The 23369-nt window shown below is 44.8% G+C and overlaps 1 protein-coding gene across 2 annotated transcripts in view; it reads right to left on the reverse strand.

The window, feature by feature from the left end:
• tmem178bb (transmembrane protein 178Bb) overlaps positions 1-23369 on the reverse strand; it is a 482397-nt gene that overhangs the window by 13542 nt on the left and 445486 nt on the right. For both annotated transcript variants that reach the window (XM_068051295.1, XM_068051296.1), the window contains exon 3: positions 22002-22139. In XM_068051295.1, the coding sequence (XP_067907396.1) occupies positions 22002-22139 (138 nt within the window). The remainder of the gene's footprint in view (positions 1-22001; positions 22140-23369) is intronic.

The raw sequence follows: 23369 nt of genomic DNA on the forward strand, positions 1-23369 counted from the left end.
GGTTATCTTTAAGGAAGAGATGCTTCAGGTACAGGCTAGGAACATTCCAACAAGGGCAAAATATAGGGGAACCAAAAACAGGGCTCCTTGGATGAAAAAGGCAATAGAAATTATGATAAAATGAAAAAAGAGGGTGTATGATGCAGGTCAGGTGAATTCTTCAAGTGAGAACCAGGCCAAATACAATAAGTTGAGAGGGGAGGTGAAGAGGAAAATAAGACTGGCCAACAGAGAATATGAGAATAGAATAACAGTCAACATAAAAGGGAACCCAAAAATCTTCGACCGGCATGTAAATAGTAAGCGCGTTGTAGGAGGTAGAGTGGGGCCTGTTAGGGACAAAGGAGGTAATATATGCCTAGAGGTGCCGGGCAAGGCTAGAATTCTTAATGAGCACTTTGTAGCAGTGTTTACTAAGGAAGAGGAATCTGACAAAATATCGGTAGAATCGGAGAGAGCAGAGGCAATAGATAGGGTAAAAATTGAGAGGGAGGAGGTAATTGAAAGGCTGGCTATGTTTTGGGTAGATAAGTCACCTGGTCCAGATGGCTTGCATCTCAGGTTGCTAAAGGAAGTGGGGGTGGAGATAGCAGAAGGGATTGAAATAATCTTCCCTAGATAGGAGGAGGTGCCAGAGGATTGGAGAGTGATAAATGTAACATCCTTATTCAAGAATGGGTGTAAAAACAGTCCTAGTAACTACAGGCCAGTCAGTTTAACATCAGTGGTGGGTAAGGTTTTAGAAACAATAATCAGGGGGGAAAAATCAACACATGTGAGGAGAGGTTTGAGTTAATTAAGGATAGCCAGCAGAGATTTGTAAAAGGCAGATAATGCTTGAGGGATCAAATTGAATTTTTTGATGAAGTAACAGAGAAGGTTGAAGGGAATGCATTGGAAGTTGTCTTTATGGATTTTAAGAAATCATTTGACAAGGTACCACATAAAAGGCTGGTTAACAAAACTGAGGCTCATGGAATAGGAAGGTCAGTGTGCAATTGGATAAAAAAAATGGCTTAAGGACAGAAAACAGCGAGTTGCGGTAACTGGTTGTTTTTCAGACTGGAGGATGGTGTTCCCCAATGGTCAGTGCTAGAACTACTGCTTTTTTTGCTATATATAAATGACTTGGATCTTGGAACACAGAGTAGAATTTCAAAATTTGACGATGATCCTAAACTTGGGGCTGGATCTTGTTCTCATTCCGACGGCAGGATTTGTGATCGGTGTGCAGGGGGTAGATGGCAGAGAATCGGGACAGAATTGCCTGCCATAGAACCGGATGCCAGGATTCCAATATCCGATTCTCCCAGGTGTGGGATAGGCCAACAATGGTCCAGAGGCAATTGAGGCTCTTAAGTGGCCAATTAATGGCCACTCAAGGGCCTCTTCCCACTACTGCTGGGATCTTACAGGCGGTGGGGTTGGGACATACACTGCGCAGGGAGGATGCTTTGGAATATGAGGTGCCCAACCCTGTGGGCTTGGGGGAGTGGGGGGGTGGGGTGGTTGTCCCTCCATCGTGGACAATTTGTGGCCCATGGAGAATCCCCACCAGGAAACAATTTACCCCCTGGATCCCCCTCCCCTGGACCGACTGTCAACCTCCCCACCCCGCCCATCTCTGGCCCTGGTGACCCCACCTCACCTACCTCTTCTCCAAGGTTCCAAAGCTGGCCCGAGACCTCTGCAGTACTGGCAGTGGCCACTGCTTCTGTGATTGGTTGGCAACTCTTGGAGGTGGGATACCGCCTCCTTAAACTTCGACCCCAAAGATCGGAGGATTGCTCCGGGGGGGGCTGATAAAATGCAGTGGGTTCCCCCTGCCTTTTTGGCCCAGTGCCGGGAGCCCATCTCCTGCACTAAATCCAACCCTTGGAGTGGCAAACAGTGAGTATGATACGAACCACATGCAACAGGACATAGATAGGCTTGCAGAATGGTCAGACAAGTAGCAGATGGAATTTAATACAGATAAGTGTGAGGTGTTGCATTTTGGCAGAAGGGATAGGCAATATATACTTAATGACACAGATCTAAAGAGTATGCAGGTACAGAGGGACCTGGGGGTGCATTTGTATCGATCTTTGAAGGTGGAAGGACATATTGAGAGAGTGGTTAGTAAAGCATATGGGGATCTTGGGCTTCATAAATAGAGGTATAGAGTTCAAAAACAGGGAAGTATGTTGAACCTTTCTTAAGCTCTGGTTAGGCCCCAACAGGAGTATTGCATCCAGTTCTGGTTACCACACTTTAGAAAGGATGTGAGGGTCTTTGAGAGGGTGCAGAGGAGATTTATCAGAATGCTTCCAGGGATGAGGGACTTTATTACAAGGTTCGGTTGGAGAATCTGGAGTTGTTCTCCTTCGAGCAAAGGAGATTTAGGAGAGATTTGAAACAAGTGTACAAGATTATGAGAGACTTAGATAAGTTAGACATGGAAAAACTATTCCTGTTAACTGATGATATAAGGACTAGGGGACACAGACTGAAGGTTTTGGGCAAGAGATGCAGGGGGATGTGAGGAAGAACTTTTTTACACAGCGAGTGGTAATGACCTGGAACTTGCTGCCCATGAGGGTGGTGGAAGCGGAGACGATCAATGATTTCAAAGGAAATTAATGGGCACTTGAAGGAAATAAACCTGCAGGGTCACAGGGATTGAGCGAGGGCGTGCGACAGACTGGATTGCTCCACGGAGTGCTGGTACGAACTCGATGGGCCGACTCTATGACACAGAGATAGGGTTGCCAACACTGGTTGGACTGCATTCTGGAAGATTCCACCACATGACCCCTTGCCTCCAATTAGCCTGCCCCCCCACACGCTCTCGATCAGTCACCGGGCACATGCCCAGTAATGGTTGCTAGAATTCCCACAATTCTCTGCACACCAGGAACTGCTCTACCCATTGCACGGTTTAACTAGAGTGCATATGTGTCAAGATCATATTGCATCCTGGATTCTAGCCAGAGCAAAACAGGAGAAGATAATATCCCCTCTGCATTTTTCTACCAGGTTGCTTGCAGGAATGTCTGCAAAATTAATGTTTAATTCCAGAAGACTCTTTTGCAGGGCAGGAATCGAACCTGGGACATGTCCATGGTCTGTGTGGCTCAGCCAAATACTAATGTTAACAGCGGAGTTTTTTGTGGGGAGAGAGGGTTTTTCTGCAGCCCCTGTATTTCTCGAGAACAATCATTTCCATGCTAGAGCTCTTGACTGCAGTCAATGTTTATACAGCACAGTCTCAGTCCCCTGAGCATTCTCTTTTCACTTAGATTCCTGATTCTGGCAACTTCAGGTAGAAGATAGGTTAGTAAATGCATCTGTCATTGCAAGCTGTCTGTCTCCAAAATCTCTGTTCAGAGCTCTCGCCAAACATTATCTGTTATCCTTTTGTTTGTCCAGGAGCTGCTAATTCCACTTCTTTCTGAAACGCTTGTTCTTCTGCAGGAAGCACCGTGTTATCACTCACCCTGACCTCACAGGCTGTCTAACTCCACCTCATTTCCATTCAGCACCATCCAGGACAAAGCAGCCTGCTTGATCGGCACCCCATCTACCACTTTCAACATTCAGGGAACATTCACTCCCTCCACCACCGGCGCACAGTGGCAGCAGTGTGCACCATCTACAAGATGCACTGCAGCAACTCAGCAAGGTTCCTTCGACAGCACCTTCCAAACCCGTGACCTCTACCAACTAGGAGAACAAGGGCAGCAGATGCATGGGAACACCACCATCACCAAGTTCCCCTCCAAGCCACACACCATCTTGACTTGGAACTATATCAATGTTCCTTCACTGTCATTGGGTCACAATCCTGGAACTATACCACATGGACTGCAGCGGTTCACCACCACATTCTCAATGAATCTGCAATAAATGCCAGCCTTGTCAGCAATACTCACAGTCCAAGAATAAATAGTGGGAATAAAATTCTGAACAGTCACCTACGTCATCGAACCTACAGACACTCATCTATTTGCTTAGGATATGCCAAAGTTTCTATTCAGCACATAGTGGTTATGATATCCCAGGAGCGGCAAGAGGAAATCTTCAATCCCCTCCTCCCCCGCACAGCCCAGGGCAGCATCAGGTGCAGAATGGAGGTAAAACCCCTCTCTGAAGGAGAATTGGGCTGTGCTTCATAAACTGAGACAGTCCTTATAGCTCCACCCCTCAACACGGTGTTGTCCAATAGAAATCACCGACCAACCACAGGAGTTGCTATGGCGACACCATTTATGGTCGACAACATTGTACACAAAATTCAGGTAAATGTACATCACGTCTATGTTCACTGAACAAACATCTTCCACCATTCAGCAACTAAAGGAGTAAAGCACTCACAGCGATCAATAAACATGCACTCTCTGCTGTTTGTTTTATCATTTTAACCAGCAAGTGCAGGAAAAAGGCTAATGTTAATGTGCATACACCTTTCAAACATGAGTGTTGAGATCGCAGACCTCACAACGGTGTTGCTCATTATTATTTACTGATCAGGATTCCATTAGCCACGTCTGAATTCCCAATTCGCCACTTGTGGCTAATGTCCTGGAAAGCTGTCCCTGTGCTATGCTCTGCAGCATCCTCATGGTGGTGACTGGAACTACTGGAATTCCAGGCCTTCAGCGTCATCTCTCATGGTGCAACACATCCTAGCATATTCTTTGCTTTACTGGTTTCCTTGTCGCACTGTTCGGAGTCAACTAACATAGAGTCATTTACAGCACAGAAGAAGGCCATTCAGCCCATCGAGTCCATGCCGGCTCTCCAAGTCCCACCTCCTGACTTGATCACCGTAGCCCGCAACATACCAAGGCATTGGGATGGGGAGTAACATTCCTGTTACTCCCCATCCCAACCTCATGACCCACCCATGGCAGTTCTATCCCACCTACTGAGCATGTCTGTTATTACAAAGAGATTTGGATGTTTCTACAGAGGCATACACACCCCTGATTTTAACTTAGCCCACATGGCAGAAAAGGTGTGGGTTTGAGTCAGATGACCAATTTTACACTCCTAAGGCAGGTACACCAAGGATTAGATACAGAGTTCAGCTCCCTCTACACTGTCCCATCAAACATTCCCAAGGCAGCAACAGCAGGGTAGATCTTGGCAAGTGCATTTTAATGCAGGTTAAGCATAAGGTCATGCATTTAGGGATATAAATTGAGCAGAAGGAATATAGGATTCATGGGAAAATACTGATAAAGTTAGGTGAAGAAAGGGATCCAACTCATAGTATAACAAATCCCTCAAGACATCAAGCCAAGTCTGATTGCATCAAGACAGCACATAGGATGTTGGGTTGTGTGAAAGGAGTATCAGAGTGAAGGTCAAGGAATTTAGCCTGTTGCTGTGTACAGCACTGGTCAGACCCCATCTGGAATGCTGCCTACAGTTTGGGAGCCCTCATTACAGGAAGGATGGAGCTGAGCAGTAGAGAGTGAATGGAAGAGCTATCAGAATGACCGGGGATTAGAGAATGAAAGATATGAGGGCGAGAGTCACAGAATCAGCACTCTTCCCATTGGAGAGGGGAGAGGGACATGACGGAGGTCTTCAAATTAAACAGGATCAGTCAGGGATAGTAGATTTGATATGGGATAGTCGAACAAATGGGCATCAGCAAAAGCCAGAAAGGGGAAGATTCTTTTGGGTTCTGAGAAAGCAGTAGTCCACTGGAATTGAGTTGGCACGGGACTAGTGGAGATAACAGTGGTGGATTTTCAACATGCTGAACAAATGAGCATTGTAATTACAATTTAGTATTTTATTTGACATTATCAATTATGATAGCAACGTCTGATCAAATAGAATATCAGCACTGCATCGTAATCATTGTTACAGGTTGCACTGTGTAGTTCCTTGATAATGCAGTGAGTTCACCCAAAGAGTAGCTGAGTCAAACACACTAGTTTGTTGCAATCTTGATCTCGAAAAACGCCACCCCCAACAGCGCAGCACTCCCTCAGTACTAGTCTGGAGTGTCAGCCTAGAACTTTGTGTTTAAATCCCACTCCAGAGACTTGAGCACATAATCCACTGAGGGAGTGCTACAATGTCAGAGGTGCCATTTTTCGGATGAGGCATTAAACTGATGCCCCCATCTGCCCCCTCAGGTGGATGTGAAAGACCCCACGGCATTGTTTTGAAGAAGAGAAGGGGCGTTATCCCCAGTGTCCTGAGATAATATTTATCCCTCAATCAACATCACTAAAACAGATTATCTGGTTATTATCACACTGCTGTTTGTGGGATCTTGCTGTGCACAAATTGGTTCCTGCATTTCCTACATTACAACAGTGACTACGTTTCAAAAGTACTTTATTGGTTGTGAAGCACTTTGGGACGTCCTGAGTCGTGTAAGTTTCTTTTTTTCAGTCTCCCCAGAGATAGTTGATCTCAACTGGGGTCAATGGTGCTACAGTTCACATCATTGGCCCCGAGGTTGGTATCAATGCTCCCTTGAAGCTGCATGGGTGCGTGGCCATGCAGCAATTGGGAATGTCTCATGTAGAGATCAAACAGGCTGCATGCAAGCAACATTCCCTTTAAGATGCACGCATATGTGCAGCTGCATGTCAATCCTAAAGGGACTGCAACTTACAAGAAGCCGGCTGCCCACACCAAACAGAAATGAGAGGGAACATTGTTTCAGGGAGTGAGGGGAGGTGGGGTGGAGGCAGTGGCGAAATCCACCAGAGGCCCTGTGTTTTAGGGAGACAAATCACTAAGGGTTAGTTTCAAATGGATTGATTCCTGTAGACTAGTCGGTCGCAGTCAATCTCCCAAATCTGCTGCTTTTTTCTACATCAGGTCTATTTTTAATCTTTTCATTGAGAGCCAGAGTCTGACTGTCTCTCTCTCTTTCTGTTCTGTACCATCACAGGTCTTGGTGAGTGTAGACAGAAGTTCATAGTCACGCAGGGCTGAAGACTAAGGTGAGGGCAGGTTGGATAGAAGCAGTTTTGGGCTGCATTATGATAACACTGCTTTATGCCATAGAATGAAAGGCTTGCATTTAAACAGCACCTTACTGCATTACTCAGGAAGAATTAACTACTGTGGTGTGCAGTGGGTTTTTGCAAGCAACTTGTGCCCAGCAAGATTCCACAGACAGAAATGAGATGAATGTTCAAGTAAACTGATCTGATGATGTTGTTCGATCAGAACATGAGTTTTTTCAAATAGTAACATGGGATTTTTCTAATATCCAACTAGATGGGAAGGCAGACTTGGTTTAACATCACAGAATTGTAGGAGGCTGTAAAGCCCATCATGCCTATGCCAGCTCTTTGAAAGAGCTATCAAATTAGTCCAATTGCCCCCCTCGTGGCATCAGCCTAAGTTATATGCTCAAATCCTGGAGTGGTAATTGAAACCACAACCTTCTAACTCAGTGTGTGTTCTCTTCTCTCACTAGTGCACAGCATTACCATACACCATTACAGTGTGTACATTCACTAATTATGTTTGTTATCTTCTCTTGTTTCCACTTCTCAATGAATCTCCAGTAGAGAGCAGTAGAGATGCTATAATTGGTCTCACCACACCTGATCAATATCCAGTAACTCTGGCTTCTTGTTTTAAAAGGACCATGCAATAGCAGCAATGACAGCAATTCATAAGGAGCCCAATTCAGGCTGCGAGTATCTGGTGTGTGGTTGCAATCTCCTGGTTTTCCTCATCAAAGCATAACATTCTTACATGTCAGTGATTCTCTTGCTTTCTGTGGCCCTCAAGCAATGGACCATGTGGAAGTAAGAGTGCCAGTAACAGTTAAAGTCCTCTAATGCAAGCTGAGGTCCTATGAGTTTATAGAGGGCTTGCACGACCACTGTGGATGTTGGGATAGCCCATCTCTATAGTTGCAAGATAAAACACTTGGAAATTCCACACGTTCCTGCTTTTACCCATGGTCATGTATATGGTTCCCAGATCTGCTGGAGGTCCAGGCACCCAGACTGAAATTCACTCCTGGGATTTGTGTGATATTGACATGTTACATTCAATTGCAGAGAAGGGGTTTTCTGTGATACACAAACCAGAATGCCAATGAAACCAGAGAACAGTTCAACAATCTCCATAATCTTTGTAGATATGCATTTTTTAATGGGATATTCATGAAGATCCCAGGGTTTGACCTCCAGTCTGTGCAGAAGAATCTGAGCTCAATCTCCTTCCATAATTGGCCTAGATTGAATTATGAAGATGAGAAAAAAATCAGCGAGGGTCCCCATTCCCGATCACCAATCAACAAGTCGTTCCACCTGAGGTAACTATCTCTCCTTTCTCCCCCTCCCTCTCTCTTCTCTCCCCTCCTCCATCTCTCTCCTCTTCTTCCTCTCCTCCTCCCTCTCCCCTTCCCCTCTCTCCTCTCTCTGTACTCTCCTCTCTCCCTTCTCTCACTCCCCCACCTTCTGCCTCTCCCACTCCCCTGCCTCTCTCCCTCTGCCTCACCCTTCCCCCCCCCACCCTCTCCCTCTCTCTCTCCCCTTCTCTCTTGCTCGCTGTCCTCTCTCTCTACTCTCACCCTCCCTGTATCTTCCTCTCTCCTCTCCCTTTCTCCTCTCTCTCATACTCTCCCCTGAAAAAAAGTGGGAAGAGTGGGGAGGGGGGAATATTTGGATGGTTGTGGGATAAATGGGTGTGATCAGCAGCAACTGAGAACTAGAATAAGCCAAACACCCTGGTTACTCACCAAGCCCTGAATAGTCAACAAAAACATTCCTAGTGCAGCACCTGATGAAATGGCAACATATAAAACAAACACTGTCAAAGGTTGCACAACACACTTGCCCCACACAGGCCGACACACTCGCACCCACAAACAGACACACACACGCTGACAAATTGACCAACACTCATAGACCAGCACACTCATACGCAGACTAACACACACTCGCACAGACCGACACACGCTGACAAAATGACCAACACACATAGACCAACACACTCATACACAGACTAACACACTCTCACATAGATAAACACACTCGCACACACAAACACACATACACTGACAAAATGGCCAACTCACACAGAGTGACACACTCATACACATGTATAGATACACATGTATATACATTTATCTATGTATGTATCTATATATATACACACACATTGACATGCACACACACACAAACACATAGAATCAATACACACACCACCCTCCTAGGTGTTACCAGATGATTGTAATGTCCTCTGACACTAAACACCTTGAAAATATCTCAGGTCTAAGCGATTCACCTGGCTGTTTTGTCGTTGCTGGAATGATTGGGGGCATTGACTGCAGGAGACACTGGGACGAATCTGTGCTGCTCAGGACTGAGTCATAGATGGAGAAGCATGCCTAATATGATTTTTTGTTGCCTTCAAAATCAATCACTTGGAAATGCATTTGTTTAGATAAATGCAGAATGGTTTGTCCTGAATATTTTTACTCGCTGAGAGAAATCAATTCTATATTTTCGTGAAATGCAATCAAATGGATTTTTATTTCAATTCGTCAAAAAGAAATAAAACGGAAGCAGAAATTGAACTTTCAGCACCTTGGAGAGCAACTCTTCAAAAGCTAATTGCCAGACCAGATTAAGTCTGACAGCTGGGATTCTCCTTTCACAGGAAGTAAATGCAGTTCACCATACAGACTTTAAGGTCACAGCCTGATCTTCGAGTCTTTGCTGGGTTGGAGCAGGGGTTCTAAAACTGACCTCAGTGCCATCAGGATAGGAAAAGGACCAGTTGGTCAGGTTCCTGCTCCTGATCGTTATTCGGTGAGCCAGGGTCGGAAGTGCATGTGTGAATGTTGGGTGAGAATGGGAGAAAACTGGGGGAAGATGTGGGTGTGGGGGAGCTAAGTTATGGATCCTCTATTTATTTACATTCTCCCACCCATCTCCTCTCCTGAAGTGTCACTCACCCTCCAGCACCGGAGAAAAAGCGGCCACTTATACATGTGTAAAACTTGAACCAACTGGTCAACTATAGGGAGCATCGTAACACAGCTAAGTCCTGTCCTTCCCTGACAGCCAATCATACCCAACAGGAGTAGGTGGACCAGGCTGCTTTTCTTTCTTTCTGACTTAAGGGGCACTGAGGCCAAATTTAGCTCGCCAGCTGCCGAAGTCAGATAACTCATACCTTCCCAGGAATCAGACTTGATCTGAGTGGCTTAGCTTATGTCTGGACAAACTCACTGTGCCACAGGAAAAGACTGTTAGTTATTATTGATGAGATTTCACTTGATAGTGTTTACAATGTCACGTTAAAGTATGTGAATTTCCGTGGAACTCCACTGTCCATGTGCCTGTCCAGTCTGAAGCTATCACTGTTCCTGTTTCACAGTGTTATGTATGAGTTCACGGTGTACTGTGCAAGTGTTAACTGTTTTCTGATTCACTATAATGGAGCATGGCTTTCAATCCATATAGTTCACTGTAAAGTATATCTGTTTCACAATATGCATTCAAAACTGGCTGCTGACTGAGCAGTGATTGGATTATGCGAAGAAGGGAGATTATCACCATTCAAATGGATTTGTATCAGTGAAGTGGGTAGAATAAGGAATAACAGATGGATTTTAGTGAGCTGAAATGGAAGGGAGGTGAGAAAGTTAACGCACATGTATTTTGACTTGATTTGGTGGGGGGGGGGGGGGGGGGGGGGTTAGCCCAGTTATCTAGACAGCTAGCATGAAATGTAGAAAGTCACCCACAATGTGGGTTCAATCCCCATACCAGCTGTGGTAGTTCATGGAAGACTGCCTCCTCACCTTGCTCCATGCTTGAGGACTGGTGACTCTCAAGCTATGTATCACCAAATGTCTTTCCCTAAGGGGGAAAGATGCCTAGGGTCCTTCGGGACTATGGCAAGAGCAATTTTTGTTCAGGCCAATAGTTGCTACATTTTGGGGAAAAGCCAGTCCCACTGAAATAGATCAAATGCTTGATCTAAAGAGAAGATCTTCAAACTTATAAGGGGTAATTCTTTCCCAGAATGATGTCTTTCTGGATATGAGCATGTGACAGAGAGGGGGTTATAAAGTGTATGGTCCATTCTGGGGCTGCACTCCCATTTAATGGTTATGGAGACAAGGTTGTAACACTAGATGGTAACAGCTTGGCTGGTGCTCCCGTCTCATGAAGCTGGATTTTCTGAAGGGTGACAGGACTTTGACATCAGGTCCATATGGGGGTCCTGAGCCCGCCCATGTTGTCAGCACCCACTGACGCAACCTACCAGGAGGCAGCCTCCTAATTGGTCATCTCTACATTCGCCATTCTATTAAGGACGGTGGGGCAGGCTCCTGAGGCCCAATCAGAGGGCTGCACGATGTCAGGCCGACAGCCCCACCAAGAGAGGTGGGGTGCTGGGGAGACAGGCAGGTGAGCATGAGGGTGCCCCAACACGAAGCCAGTAGGACCATGGGGTAGGAGGGAAAACCCCTCTGTAGGACTATTAACAGATGGGGCTGCAGCCTTTCATCCCCGTGGTCCTGTCATTGGGGCATGGAACCTCCATCTCCAATGGCCTGATGGCCCGATGGCCATATGCCGAGCTGCTGCCTCAATTGAGCTGGCAGCCTCCGCACATGGCGGGTGCCTGCACCACCGTCAGTAAGGTACAGCCGCAAAATGGCCCCTTAGTAGAGCCTTAATTGCACGAATTGGCTGCTCACCTCCGTGGAGCAGGCAGCTGTCCCTGCTTCCAGTCTGCCCTGGGAAAGTCCCCTAGAGACAGGAATGCATTGGGAAGCCATCCTGATGCAGCTCCTCCTATTTTCCCAGCACCCCAATCCCGCCTCCAACCCTGTTTCCACAGGGCTGAGAAAATTCAGCCCTCTGTATCAGGTGTAGATTCTTACAAAATTACCCTTTCACTGTCCATCTGTAAAGATTGACAAAGAAAAGGATCTGGGGGCAATTGTTGATCATTCACTGGAAGTACTCAGTCAACGTGAGACTGTTATTAACAAGGGATTTAAATCTCAAAGGCATTTGACTGCAGATCAAACCACTCTAACCTTGCACAGTTCACTGGTGAGGCCACATCTAGAACATTGTGGGTATGGTACTTTCAAAGGCCCATTGATGCTGTGCAGATGGGTCAGGGGAGAGTGACAAGTTCTATGAGCAGAGACTCCAAGAGTTGGCCTAGTTTTCACAAGTGTAAAGAAAATAATTGAGAGGACATGATCTTGATTGAGAGGTTCAAGCTGGTTATTTAACTGCAGCTGTGAATGTTGAGCTCAATAATATGAGTACAAAATGAACAAGCCTGAGGTTAGGAGTTTTGTTTTTATGCAGGGAGCAATGGATATGTAGAATCAATTACCAGCTGAACCATTAACACAGTGTCAGTTGGTGCTTTGAAGAGGAGTGACTTAAGGTTGACCCCTTAGGTGTTGCATCAATGGAAATATCAGAACTGTGCAGAACAGAATTTGTCCCATTGTGTTTATGCTGTTTCATGTCAAAGAAAGTCTACCGGTCAATCCTGTGTTCCATACAGTCCTTCCAATCTATGGGAAGAGACTATGATCACTTGGGCCAGTTCTGACTTCCAGTGTTGCTCCATTGCGCTGTCTGGGGCAATGTAGTCAGACAGTTTCTCTGTGGTGTTTGAGGTTAAGGCGAGTGCAGGCCATCTTGGATCTTCCAGGATACCTGCAACCAAGTGGAATTTGATTTATATTCACCTTGGTGGTAGCAGCAGAACTCTGCCACGATTTAATGAGGTGGATGGGCCAATAAAACAGCAGATAGGAAACTGCATGTGGGATGATGAGATTATGCATTCAGTACACAGTAGGACTGTCCCTCAACTCTTCAACCTGACGAGATGAATTTCAAATAAAGTGACAAACAATGTGATGTAGGATTGATGGCTAGAACGCATGTAAAAATTTACATGCAATGATTGGCTCCTTTCAAAGACTTTTGGTGATGTCTCTGAATCCATGTATTCTAACAATTCTTTTTCAGGATTTTCTGACATATTGATCAATCAACTTAATTAGATGGGAATAAAACCGTTGGAAAAAAAAAGGCTGATATACCGAGGGATGCATTTAGCTAGGATTCCAGTGTGTTAATAAGATTAGGAGATTATTCCAAAATGGACAGGAGATTGAAGAACTTGGCACATTTATATAGAATTGCCACAGTGGTTAAGCTGGAGATCTTATTCCTTCAAATCCTGAATAATAATAAAGCCTGAGTGATCTGGGGCCCTATTTTTAGAATGTTGGGTCAACAAGGATTTTGGACACTTAGCTGGTGAAGACCATTTCTATACCGAACTATCTGGGATTCCAAATACACTCACTTTTCAACAAGTGTTGCAGGACCAGGGCATGAGCAGGAACTCTGCTGGGCCTCCATCTCCCGAGCCTGGAACTTGGCTAATGCTTTACTGCACTGAGAATGTGGCACTGTGGGTGGTGCCGCTATTTCAGATGAAACACTAAACCAAGGCCCTGTCTTCCCACTCAGGTGGATATAAATGATCCCTCAGCACTATTCAAGGAAGAGCAGGGATGTTATCCCAGTCTTTGTTTCCTTCTTTCTTCCTGCATTGAAGTGTCCCACTGGGAATCCCAGCTATAATAAAAACAAGAAATGCTGGAAATACTCAGCAGGTCTGGCAGCATCTGTGGAGAGAGAAGCAGAGTTAACGTTTCAGTTCAGTGACCCTTCATCAGAACTAGCAGATATCAGAAATGCGAAAGGTTTTAAGCAAGTAAAGCGGTGGTGGGGCAAGAGATAACAAAAGAGAAGGCGTTGATAGGACATGGTTACAGAGAATAACCGACCAGAAGGTCATGGAGCAAAGGCAAACAATATGTTAATGGTGTGTTGAAAGACAAAGCATTAGTACAGATAGGGTGTTAACGGACTGAAAATTGAACAACCGCAAGTACAAACATGAAATCTTTCACATTTATAATATTTGCCAGTTCTGAAGAAGGGTCACTGACCTGAAATGTTAACTCTGCTTCTCTCTCCAACTAGAACTAATGGGGAGGAAGTTAGTCATCTGAGTACCTGTTTTATGGGCGAAGGGGAACAATTTCAAGATGCAACACCACCCCCAACTATTCTCGGGAATTGTGCGTAGGTGACTCTCCAATGGAACCTGTCATTCGGCCCCTTGCATATGTGAACGAGAGGCCTAATGCCTCTTTCAGGACCCCTGGTCGACATTGGACAACACTGGGTGGAGTAGAGGCTGGACCTGGGCCTTTTCTGCTCAGATTCACCCAGCAACAGCAGCCAGTGCCACCAAACAAACAAATCTGCTTTTTTAATTAAACCTTGCTGTGTCACGCTGCCTGCCATATTGGACCCTTAAGCCTATAAAATGGGAGCAGCACCATTGGATATTTTGGCCACTATGTTTTTCATTTTCATTTACTTTTAGACCTTCCCAGACTAAGTACTGGGTCCATGACTTGGAAAGTGTTCCATTCCCCTGGCACTGACATCCCTCACTGTGATGAGCATGGAATTCATTACAGGAAAGCATTTATCTCCCATTCTGATCGTTCCAAATATTGATATCATCAACTGTTAGAGCTAGGCACCTGCAAACTGATAATAGGTTTATCCATAATCCCGCAGTGAAAAAGAAAATGTGATTTCAGCAGATTGTGATAAATGAGCCCGGTGACTTCAGCCAGTGTCACTATCTTAATGACTTTCTCACCTCTAACAGATTGTAAAAAGAACATTAAAAAGCAATCGAATCCACATCATTGGCACTGCATGTGGGATAAAACTTGCCAAGGAGGGAACTAAAAGAGACTAAGATGTGTTAGTTGAGTCATCACTCACCTGGTCTATTTGAAAATATTGTGCAGTGAGGTTCACTCTGAATCATTTCTTTTGTTGAGTTATGCTAGCATTATGCTCACACACCTCTTCCTGCTGACATGAGGCTTCAGCCATGTTGCTCAACTCAACACTTCCATTAGGTTCTGGATAGAGCCGTATATTGTGGTGATCAGAACTAGAGAAATCTGAATGATGGAATGGATATCTGAACACTGCAGTTGGTATATAGACAAAGGGGTTGGTATCTGAACCTGTCGGGATTAACATCTGGATTGTGGGATTGGTATCGATGGTTTGGTTTGTGGAGGGTGGGATTAGTTTGTGGATAGTGGGATTAGTTTGTGGATGGTGGGATTAGTTTGTGGATGGTGGGTTAGTTTGTGGATGGAGGGTTAGTTTGTGGATAGTGGGATTAGTTTGTGGATAGTGGGATTAGATTGTGGATGGAGGGTTAGTTTGTGGATAGTGGGATTAGTTTGTGGATGGTGGGATTAGTTTGTGGATGGTGGGTTAGTTTGTGGATGGAGGGTTAGTTTGTGGATAGTGGGATTAGTTTGTGGATAGTGGGATTAGTTTGTGGATGGTGGGTTAGTTTGTGGATGGTGGGTTAGTTTGTGGATAGTGGGATTAGTTTGTGGATAGTGGGATTAGATTGTGGATGGAGGGTTAGTTTGTGGATAGTGGGATTAGTTTGTGGATGGTGGGATTAGATTGTGGATGGAGGGTTAGTTTGTGGATAGTGGGATTAGTTTGTGTATAGTGGGATTAGATTGTGGATAGTGGGGTTAGTTTGTGGATGGTGGGGTTAGTTTGTGGATAGTGGGATTAGTTTGTGTATGGTGGGATTAGTTTGTGGATGGTGGGATTAGTTTGTGGATGGTGGGATTAGTTTGTGGATAGTGGGATTAGTTTATGGATAGTGGGATTAGTTTGTGGATGGTGGGGTTAGTTTGTGGATAGTGGGATTAGTTTATGGATAGTGGGATTAGTTTGTGGATAGTGGGATTAGTTTATGGATAGTGGGATTAGTTTGTGGATAGTGGGATTAGTTTGTGGATGGTGGGGTTAGTTTGTGGATAGTGGGATTAGTTTATGGATAGTGGGATTAGTTTGTGGATAGTGGGATTAGTTTATGGATAGTGGGATTAGTTTGTGGATAGTGGCATTAGTTTGTGGATGGTGGGGTTAGTTTATGGATAGTGGGATTAGTTTGTGGATAGTGGGATTAGTTTGTGGATGCTGGGATTAGTTTGTGGATAGTGGGATTAGTTTATGGATAGTGGGATTAGTTTGTGGATAGTGGGATTAGTTTGTGGATGGTGGGGTTAGTTTGTGGATTGTGGGATTAGTTTGTGGATGGTGGGGTTAGTTTGTGGATAGTGGGATTAGTTTATGGATAGTGGGATTAGTTTGTGGATAGTGGGATTAGTTTATGGATAGTGGGATTAGTTTGTGGATAGTGGGATTAGTTTGTGGATGGTGGGGTTAGTTTGTGGATAGTGGGATTAGTTTGTGGATGGTGGGGTTAGTTTATGGATGGTGGGGTTGGTCTTAGAGTCACTTACGGCAAAGGAAGAGGCCATTTGGCCCATCAAGTCCATGCTAGCTCTTGATGGAGCTATCCAGTCAGATCCACTCCCGTGATCAATCCCCATAGTCCTGCAAGTTTATTTCTCTCAGGTGGCCATCCAACTTCCTCCGGAAGTCACTTATTGTCTCCGCCTCTACCACTCTTGTGGGCAGCGAGTTCCAAGTCATTAGCACCCGCTGCGTAAAAATGTGCTTCCCATATTCCCCTTGCATCTCTTTCTCAAAACCTTCAATATATGTCCCCCAGTCCCTGTACCATTAGTTAATGGGAACAGTTTTTCCTTGTCTAACTTATCTAAGCCTGTCATAATCTTGTACACTACTATTAAATCTCCCCACAATCTCCTTTGTTCAGCAAACCCAGCTTTTACAACCTAACCTTGTAACTAAAGTCCCTCATCCATTCTGGCAAATCTCCTCTGCACCCTCTCAAGGACCCTCACATCTTTCCTAAAGTGTGGTGACCAGAACTGGACACAATACTCCAGTTGGAGCCTAACAAGAGCTTTATAAAGGTTTAGCATAACTTCCCTGCTTTTGTACTCAATGTCTCTATTCATGAAGCCCAAGATCCTATTTGCTTTACTAACCATCCTCTCAATATGTTCTGCCACCTTCAAAGATCTACACATATGCATCCCCAGGTCCCCCTGTTCCTGCACACTCAAACTACGCCATTAAGTATATATTACCTCTCCCTATTCCTTCTGCAAAATGCATCACCTCATAGTTGTCAGTATTAAATTCCATCTGCCACTTGTCTCCCCATTCTGCTAGCTTATCTATGTCATGTTACAGGCAGTTCATATCATCCTCACTGTTTGCCACTCCTCCAACTTTGGTATTGTCAGCAAATTTTGAGATTCTACTCTGTATTCCAAGATCCAAGATATATATCAAAAAAGCAGTGGCCCCAGCACTGAGCCTTGGCGAACACCACTGTCTACCATCCTCCAGTCTGAAAAACAACCATTTACTGTGACTCGCTGTTTTTTGTCCTTAAGCCAATTTTTTATCCAATTGGACACTGACCCACCTATTCCATGAGCCTCAGTTTTGTTAACCAGCCTTTTATGTGGTACTTTATCAAACGCTTTCTTAAAATCCATATAGACAACATCCACATTCCCTTCATTAACTTTCTCTGTTACTTCATAAGAACTTCAATTAGATTAGTCAAGCATGATCTGCCTTTTATAAATCTGTGCTGGCTCTCCTTAATTAACTTGAGTCTCTCCAAGTGCCTGTTGAGTTTTTCCCTGATTATTGTTTCTAAAACTTTACCCACCACTGATGTTAAACTAGTTGCTAGGCCTGTCCTTACACCCTTTCTTGAATAAGGGTGTTTCATTTACCACTCTCCAATCCCCTGGCTCCTCCCCCATATCCAGGGAAGATTGGAAGATTATGGCAAACCCTTCCACTATGTCCATCCCCACTTCCTTTAGTAACCTGGGATGCAAGCCATCTGGACCAGGTGATTTATCTACCCTAAGCATAGCCAGTCTTTTTTAGTACCTCCCCCTCTCAATTTTCATCCTATCCATTGCCTCTCTCTGCTTCTACAGATATTTTATCAGATTCCTCTTCTGTAGTGAACACTGATACAACATTAAGTATATTAGCCTCGCCCTGCACCTCTGTATTACCCTCTCTGTCCCTCCTCCTCTTACTACTTGCTTACTATTTACATGCTGGTAGAAGATCTTCCCATTCCCTTTTATGTTTACTGCCATTCTATTTCCATATCCTCTCTTTGCCAGTCCTATTTTCCTCTTCACCTCCCCTCTCAAATTATTGTATATGGCCTGGTTCTCACTTGATGAGTTCATCTGACATGCATCATACACCCTCTTTTTTGTTTCATCATAATCTCTAGCGCCCTCGTCAACCAAGGAGCCCTGTTCTTGGTTCCCGTACCATTCGCCCTTGTTGGAATGTTCCTAGCCTGTACCTGAAGTATCTCTTCCTTAAAGAAAACCCATTGTTCTGATACAGCTCTTCCTGTCAGTCTTTAGTTCCATTCTACCCCAGCTAGATCACTTCTTATCATGTTGAAATTAGCCTTCTTTCAAACTAGACATTCTACCTTATTTTGTTCTTTCCTTTTCTGAATTACTAGTCTAAACCTTATGATGATCACTCTTAGCCAAGTGCTCCCCCACAGACACTTGGTCCACTTTGTCCACCTTATTTCCCAGCACCAGATCCAGCAATGCCTCCTTTCTAGCTGAGAACATACTGATCAAGGAGGTTCTCCTGAACACAATTGGTATGTGGATGGTGGGGTTTGTATTGATGGTTGGGTTGATATTGATAGTGGGGTTGGTTTGTGGAAGATGAGATCTAATAGCCTGAACTGTGCTCTTCATTCGAATCTGATACATAATGTTGCCTGGGTTCACGTGTGGGCCACCTTCCCTAGACCTGCTGCCCTTAATAGACTTGCTGGTGAATGCCATCCATTCTCAGCCCCCACATCAGTGGAATGTTACCTGAACTGGGAATCAGGGATGATGTGTCCCTATTTTCAGCTCTCCAGCTACAGGGAATTAAACAATTACTATTTGGAGCAAGGTTCTTCCAGCTTCTGTGCAGCAAGTGGAAGAGCTCTTTTAGAATAGGCTTCCCGTCCCTATCATTACTCTGCATGTGACCAAGTGGAAGCTGAACAGTTGAATCAGAATCAAGAGCCTGTGGTGTGGGCAGTTACCAGGCCTCTTGCTCCACCCTGCACTGAGACGGGCTATTCAATAAAGCATTGGTTGAAGAGCTGTGTTGTTTTCTGCGGTGCAAGCTCAGCAAGACTGCAGGGAGCTGATTGATTGAAGGGTGTTGTCAGCTGCTCCTTGCGGGTTATTAACCATCCCTGACAATCCCACCCACAAAGAACTAATCATCCTACCGTGTGCAGCAAGTGCTGTGAGAAGGAAAAGGCCATTTATCCCAACAAATCTGCCCTGTTGTGTTAGTCTTCAGTAAAACCTACCCACCCACTCACCCTTTTAGTCAATCCTTCTCTCTCCCGATGCACTGTTAGCTGGTGTCTTGAGCATATTTACAATGACCAGTTCTTTGGCCTTCTCTAATGATTTCACTCTGTATGTCCAATTACCCTTCATTCTGCTGCGCTCTCTGTTTCTGATTTTGAAATGACCTTTGAGGGCTCCCTTTTACATTGGTTCTCAGAGAGTGGGTGTCACTGGCATTAACAGCCCATCGCAAGATGCTCTGAGGGCAATAAGTGTCAACCACATAGCATGGGGCTGGAGTTATGTATAGACTGGATCAGATGAGGTGGTTCCCTTTCCTGAAGGGCATTAGTGAACTGGTAGGTTTTTACAGCAATCCGTCTTTTGCCAGGCCATTTTATCTATTGCACAGCCCCACAAATTACCAGATTTCACCGAATTTAATTTCCCAGCTTGCTATGGTGGGATTTGAACTCACAACTTCTGGGTACCAGAATCACTAAGCCATCATATCCCATCATTAAAGTAAAAAACTTATCTGGGTTAAATTAGTCAATCCGCTTCACAATTTTGAAAACTTCAAAGTCTTGTTCCAACGCAACACCAGATCAAAGAAGTAAATGGTCAAACTCAGGCCTAATGTTAGGCAGTTCTCCTCTGCGGAGTAATTGACACGTAGGATGAACTTCGGGATTAACCTCAGAAAATCAGCTGGGGTCGGGAGCATGAGCTTGCAGTTGGCAGAAGCTCTGTCTCACTACACTCGCCCTTGATCTCAGTCCTCACTGCTACTACAGGCTTAATTAGAGTCATAGAGTATTCATAGAGAGATACAGGGCTGAAACAGGCCCTTCAGTCCACCAAGTCTGTGCCGACCATCAACCACCCATTTATACTAATCCTACATTAATCCCATATTCCCTACCACATCCCCACAATTCTCCTACCACCTACCTACACTAGGGACAATTTACAATGGCCAATTTACCTATCAACCTGCAAGTCTTGTGGGAGGAAACCGGAGCACCCGGCGGAAACCCACGCAGTCACATGGAGAACATGCAAACTCCATACAGGCAGTACCCACTTTACCCACAATTAAGCTACAATTTTGGCAATAAAATGAAACCAAATTTTTTTCATGTTGCCTGGTGGTTAGTCGATGTTGCATGGTAACCTGGATTATTTCTACACAATTTTGGAGAAGAGATTTACTAGAATGGTACCAGGGATGAGGAACTTCAGTTACATGGAGAAATTGGAGAAGCTGAGGCTACTCTTACAGTAAAGAAGGTTAAGCAGAGATTTCATAGAGGTGGTCAAAATCATGAAAGGTTTTGATAAAGAGAATGAGAAGAAACTGTTTCCACTGATAGGAGAGTTGATAAGTAGACACAGATTGAAGAAAATTGGCAAAAGAACCAAATGAAAGATGAGAGGAGTACTTTTATGTAGCGAGTTTCTATGATCTGGAATGCACTGCCTGAAAGTTGGTGGAAGCAGATTCAATAGTAACTTTCAAAAGGGAACTGGATAAATATTTAAGAGGTTTGCAGGGCTATGGGGAAAGAGAGGGGAGAGTAGGACTAATTGGATAGCTCTTTCAAAGAGCTAGCACAAGAATGATGGGCTGAATGGCCTTCTTCAGTCCTGTAAGATTCTATGAAATGCACATAACTGTTTCTAGGACCGAATGTAGAATCTACAGCACTGAAAACAGTCCATTCAATCCAACTGATCCATGCTGGTATTTATGCTTCACATGAGCCTCCTCTCACTCTAATTACCTCTTCCCACCCGGCCCCTACTCTCTTCTCCCTAAAGTTGCCTCTAATCTCCCTTGAACACATCAATGGCATCTGCTTCAACCACTCCATGTGGCAGCGAATTCCACATTCTCAACACTCTCTCTGCAAAGAGACTGCTCCTAAATTCTTTATTTGGACTGCTGATGGCTACCTTACATTTACACCAACTCGTTCTGGACTCACCCACAGGTGAGCCCATTCATAATTATAAAGATATCTATCAGGTCTGCTCTTTGTCTTCTCTTTTTATGAGAAAAAAGCCCCAGACTGCTCAATCTTTCCTGGGAGTGATATCCTCTCACTTCTGGTACCATCCACTTGTATTGTTGTTTCAGTTCTGTTCCAGAGAACCTCATCCCACACCACATTATCATTTGGTTGGTGAAACTCATTTTCGTTCTTCCTTTGTTGCTCCTGCCAATCTAATCTTTATCTAGAGTCCCTGTCAGATTAGAACCCTTCCTTATGTGAGAGCAATTTGCCTGGATCTATTCTTTCAATCTTCCTTTGTAACCTGGAAAACTTCAGTTTTACCGCATCCAACGCCTCCTCTAAATAAAATAAGCCTGACTTCCTTTCTGATGACCTTTCATCGACCTGCAACATTAACTCTCCTTCTCTCTCCATAAATGCTACCTGATCTAATGAGTGTTTCCAAAGTTTTCTGTTATTATTTCAGATTTTTAGGATCGATAGTATTTTCTCTTTAACCTTGACTTGGATTCCTGATATCCCGGGGGTTACCTGACCAGGAACAACCAAACGGACAACCATACCTCCCATCAGGAACAGCAAGCCAGCCACATACTGCATCAGGCCTCGATCCCAACAGCAGCCCAGGATCCCGATTATCCAGCCGAACAGGATGATAGCGACTGCCATTCCCATGAATCCAGCTGTCATCCGGCGTAGATCTACAGAGTAGAAAAGAGAAACCACTGCTCATTAAGCTTTACTTGGAAAGTGTCCTTCCTCCCAGTGCTGTCATCTGCCATCATAAAGGAACCGCTTAAATAATTTCTCTGCCTGTTCTCTATAGAGTTATGCTCCGATGAACTCGATATCATTCAGCCAAGAGGGCAACAGTCCTGACAGAGTGGCCCTGTCACATGGAGGGGAGAATAAACCCTGTCCTCATCCATTGGATTTAGTTCACCTAGGGTTGTTAACTCTCCAGGAATTAAAGATTAATCTCCCGGACACTACTGCACACAACCCAGAAGGAAAATCATTGGGATGTTAAAAATAATTGCTGAACTTTTCATTTTCTTTGGAGATTTATGTTCATTAGTTATAAAAAACATAGGAATGGGGAAAAAGTCAGCTTGACTGAGAATCAATATTCATCCAATTGGGGAATGAAGGGTCCCGTTCTATTTCCTATTGAGTGGAAAGGTGGGGCAATGTGAGGATGGATGTGTAAAACAACCAATGGTGAGGATGTGGGTGGGGGGGGGGGGGGCGGGGACGTTGGAGGTAAAAGGTCATGTGATGAAACCTCCAGGCAACCCTAAGTCCACGGTTGTTTAGAAGGAGGGCTGGATCTGTGTACACTGCTGTTATCCTCTCCCTCTGCAGTGTTTTGTAATCCCCTGCGTTACCTGCCAAGGTGTTTGCTGGTATTTTCTAAGCGGTGGTGTTTCTCAGAAGGTTCTGTTGCATCAGGAAAGCTTTATCGGCAGCAGTGATCTCTAGACTCTGCACCATCCAAATCCACCCCCCAAATAGAGCTTTCAGCACAGAAAGGGTTAAGTGCTTGGCCTCCCAGCAGAAAGCAGCAGGTTGAAGTTCCAGGGTTGAATAGCCCACATGAGTACCTCTGCCTTTACTGAGGTGCTTTCCCACATCTCTCAGAAACAGCTCAAGGTTCTTCACAGACAAATTAATGACTTTGAAATGCCATGTGTATTGATAAACACAACAGCCATTTTGCACACAGCAAGCTCCCATAAACAGTAATATGATAATGGCCAGACCATCTGTTTTTAGGTGTTGGTTGAGGGATAAATATTGGCCAGTTGGGACGGGGGGTGGGGGTGGGGTGGAGAGGGTGGCGTGGTCGGGGGAGGGGGGCGGTGTGGGGGGCGGTGTGGGGAAATGTATTGGGAGCTCCCCTGGTCTTTTTTGAAATCGTGCCATGGGAT

The sequence above is a fragment of the Heterodontus francisci genome, chromosome 18 (genome assembly GCF_036365525.1).
Source record: "Heterodontus francisci isolate sHetFra1 chromosome 18, sHetFra1.hap1, whole genome shotgun sequence".
Lineage (NCBI taxonomy): Eukaryota > Metazoa > Chordata > Chondrichthyes > Heterodontiformes > Heterodontidae > Heterodontus > Heterodontus francisci.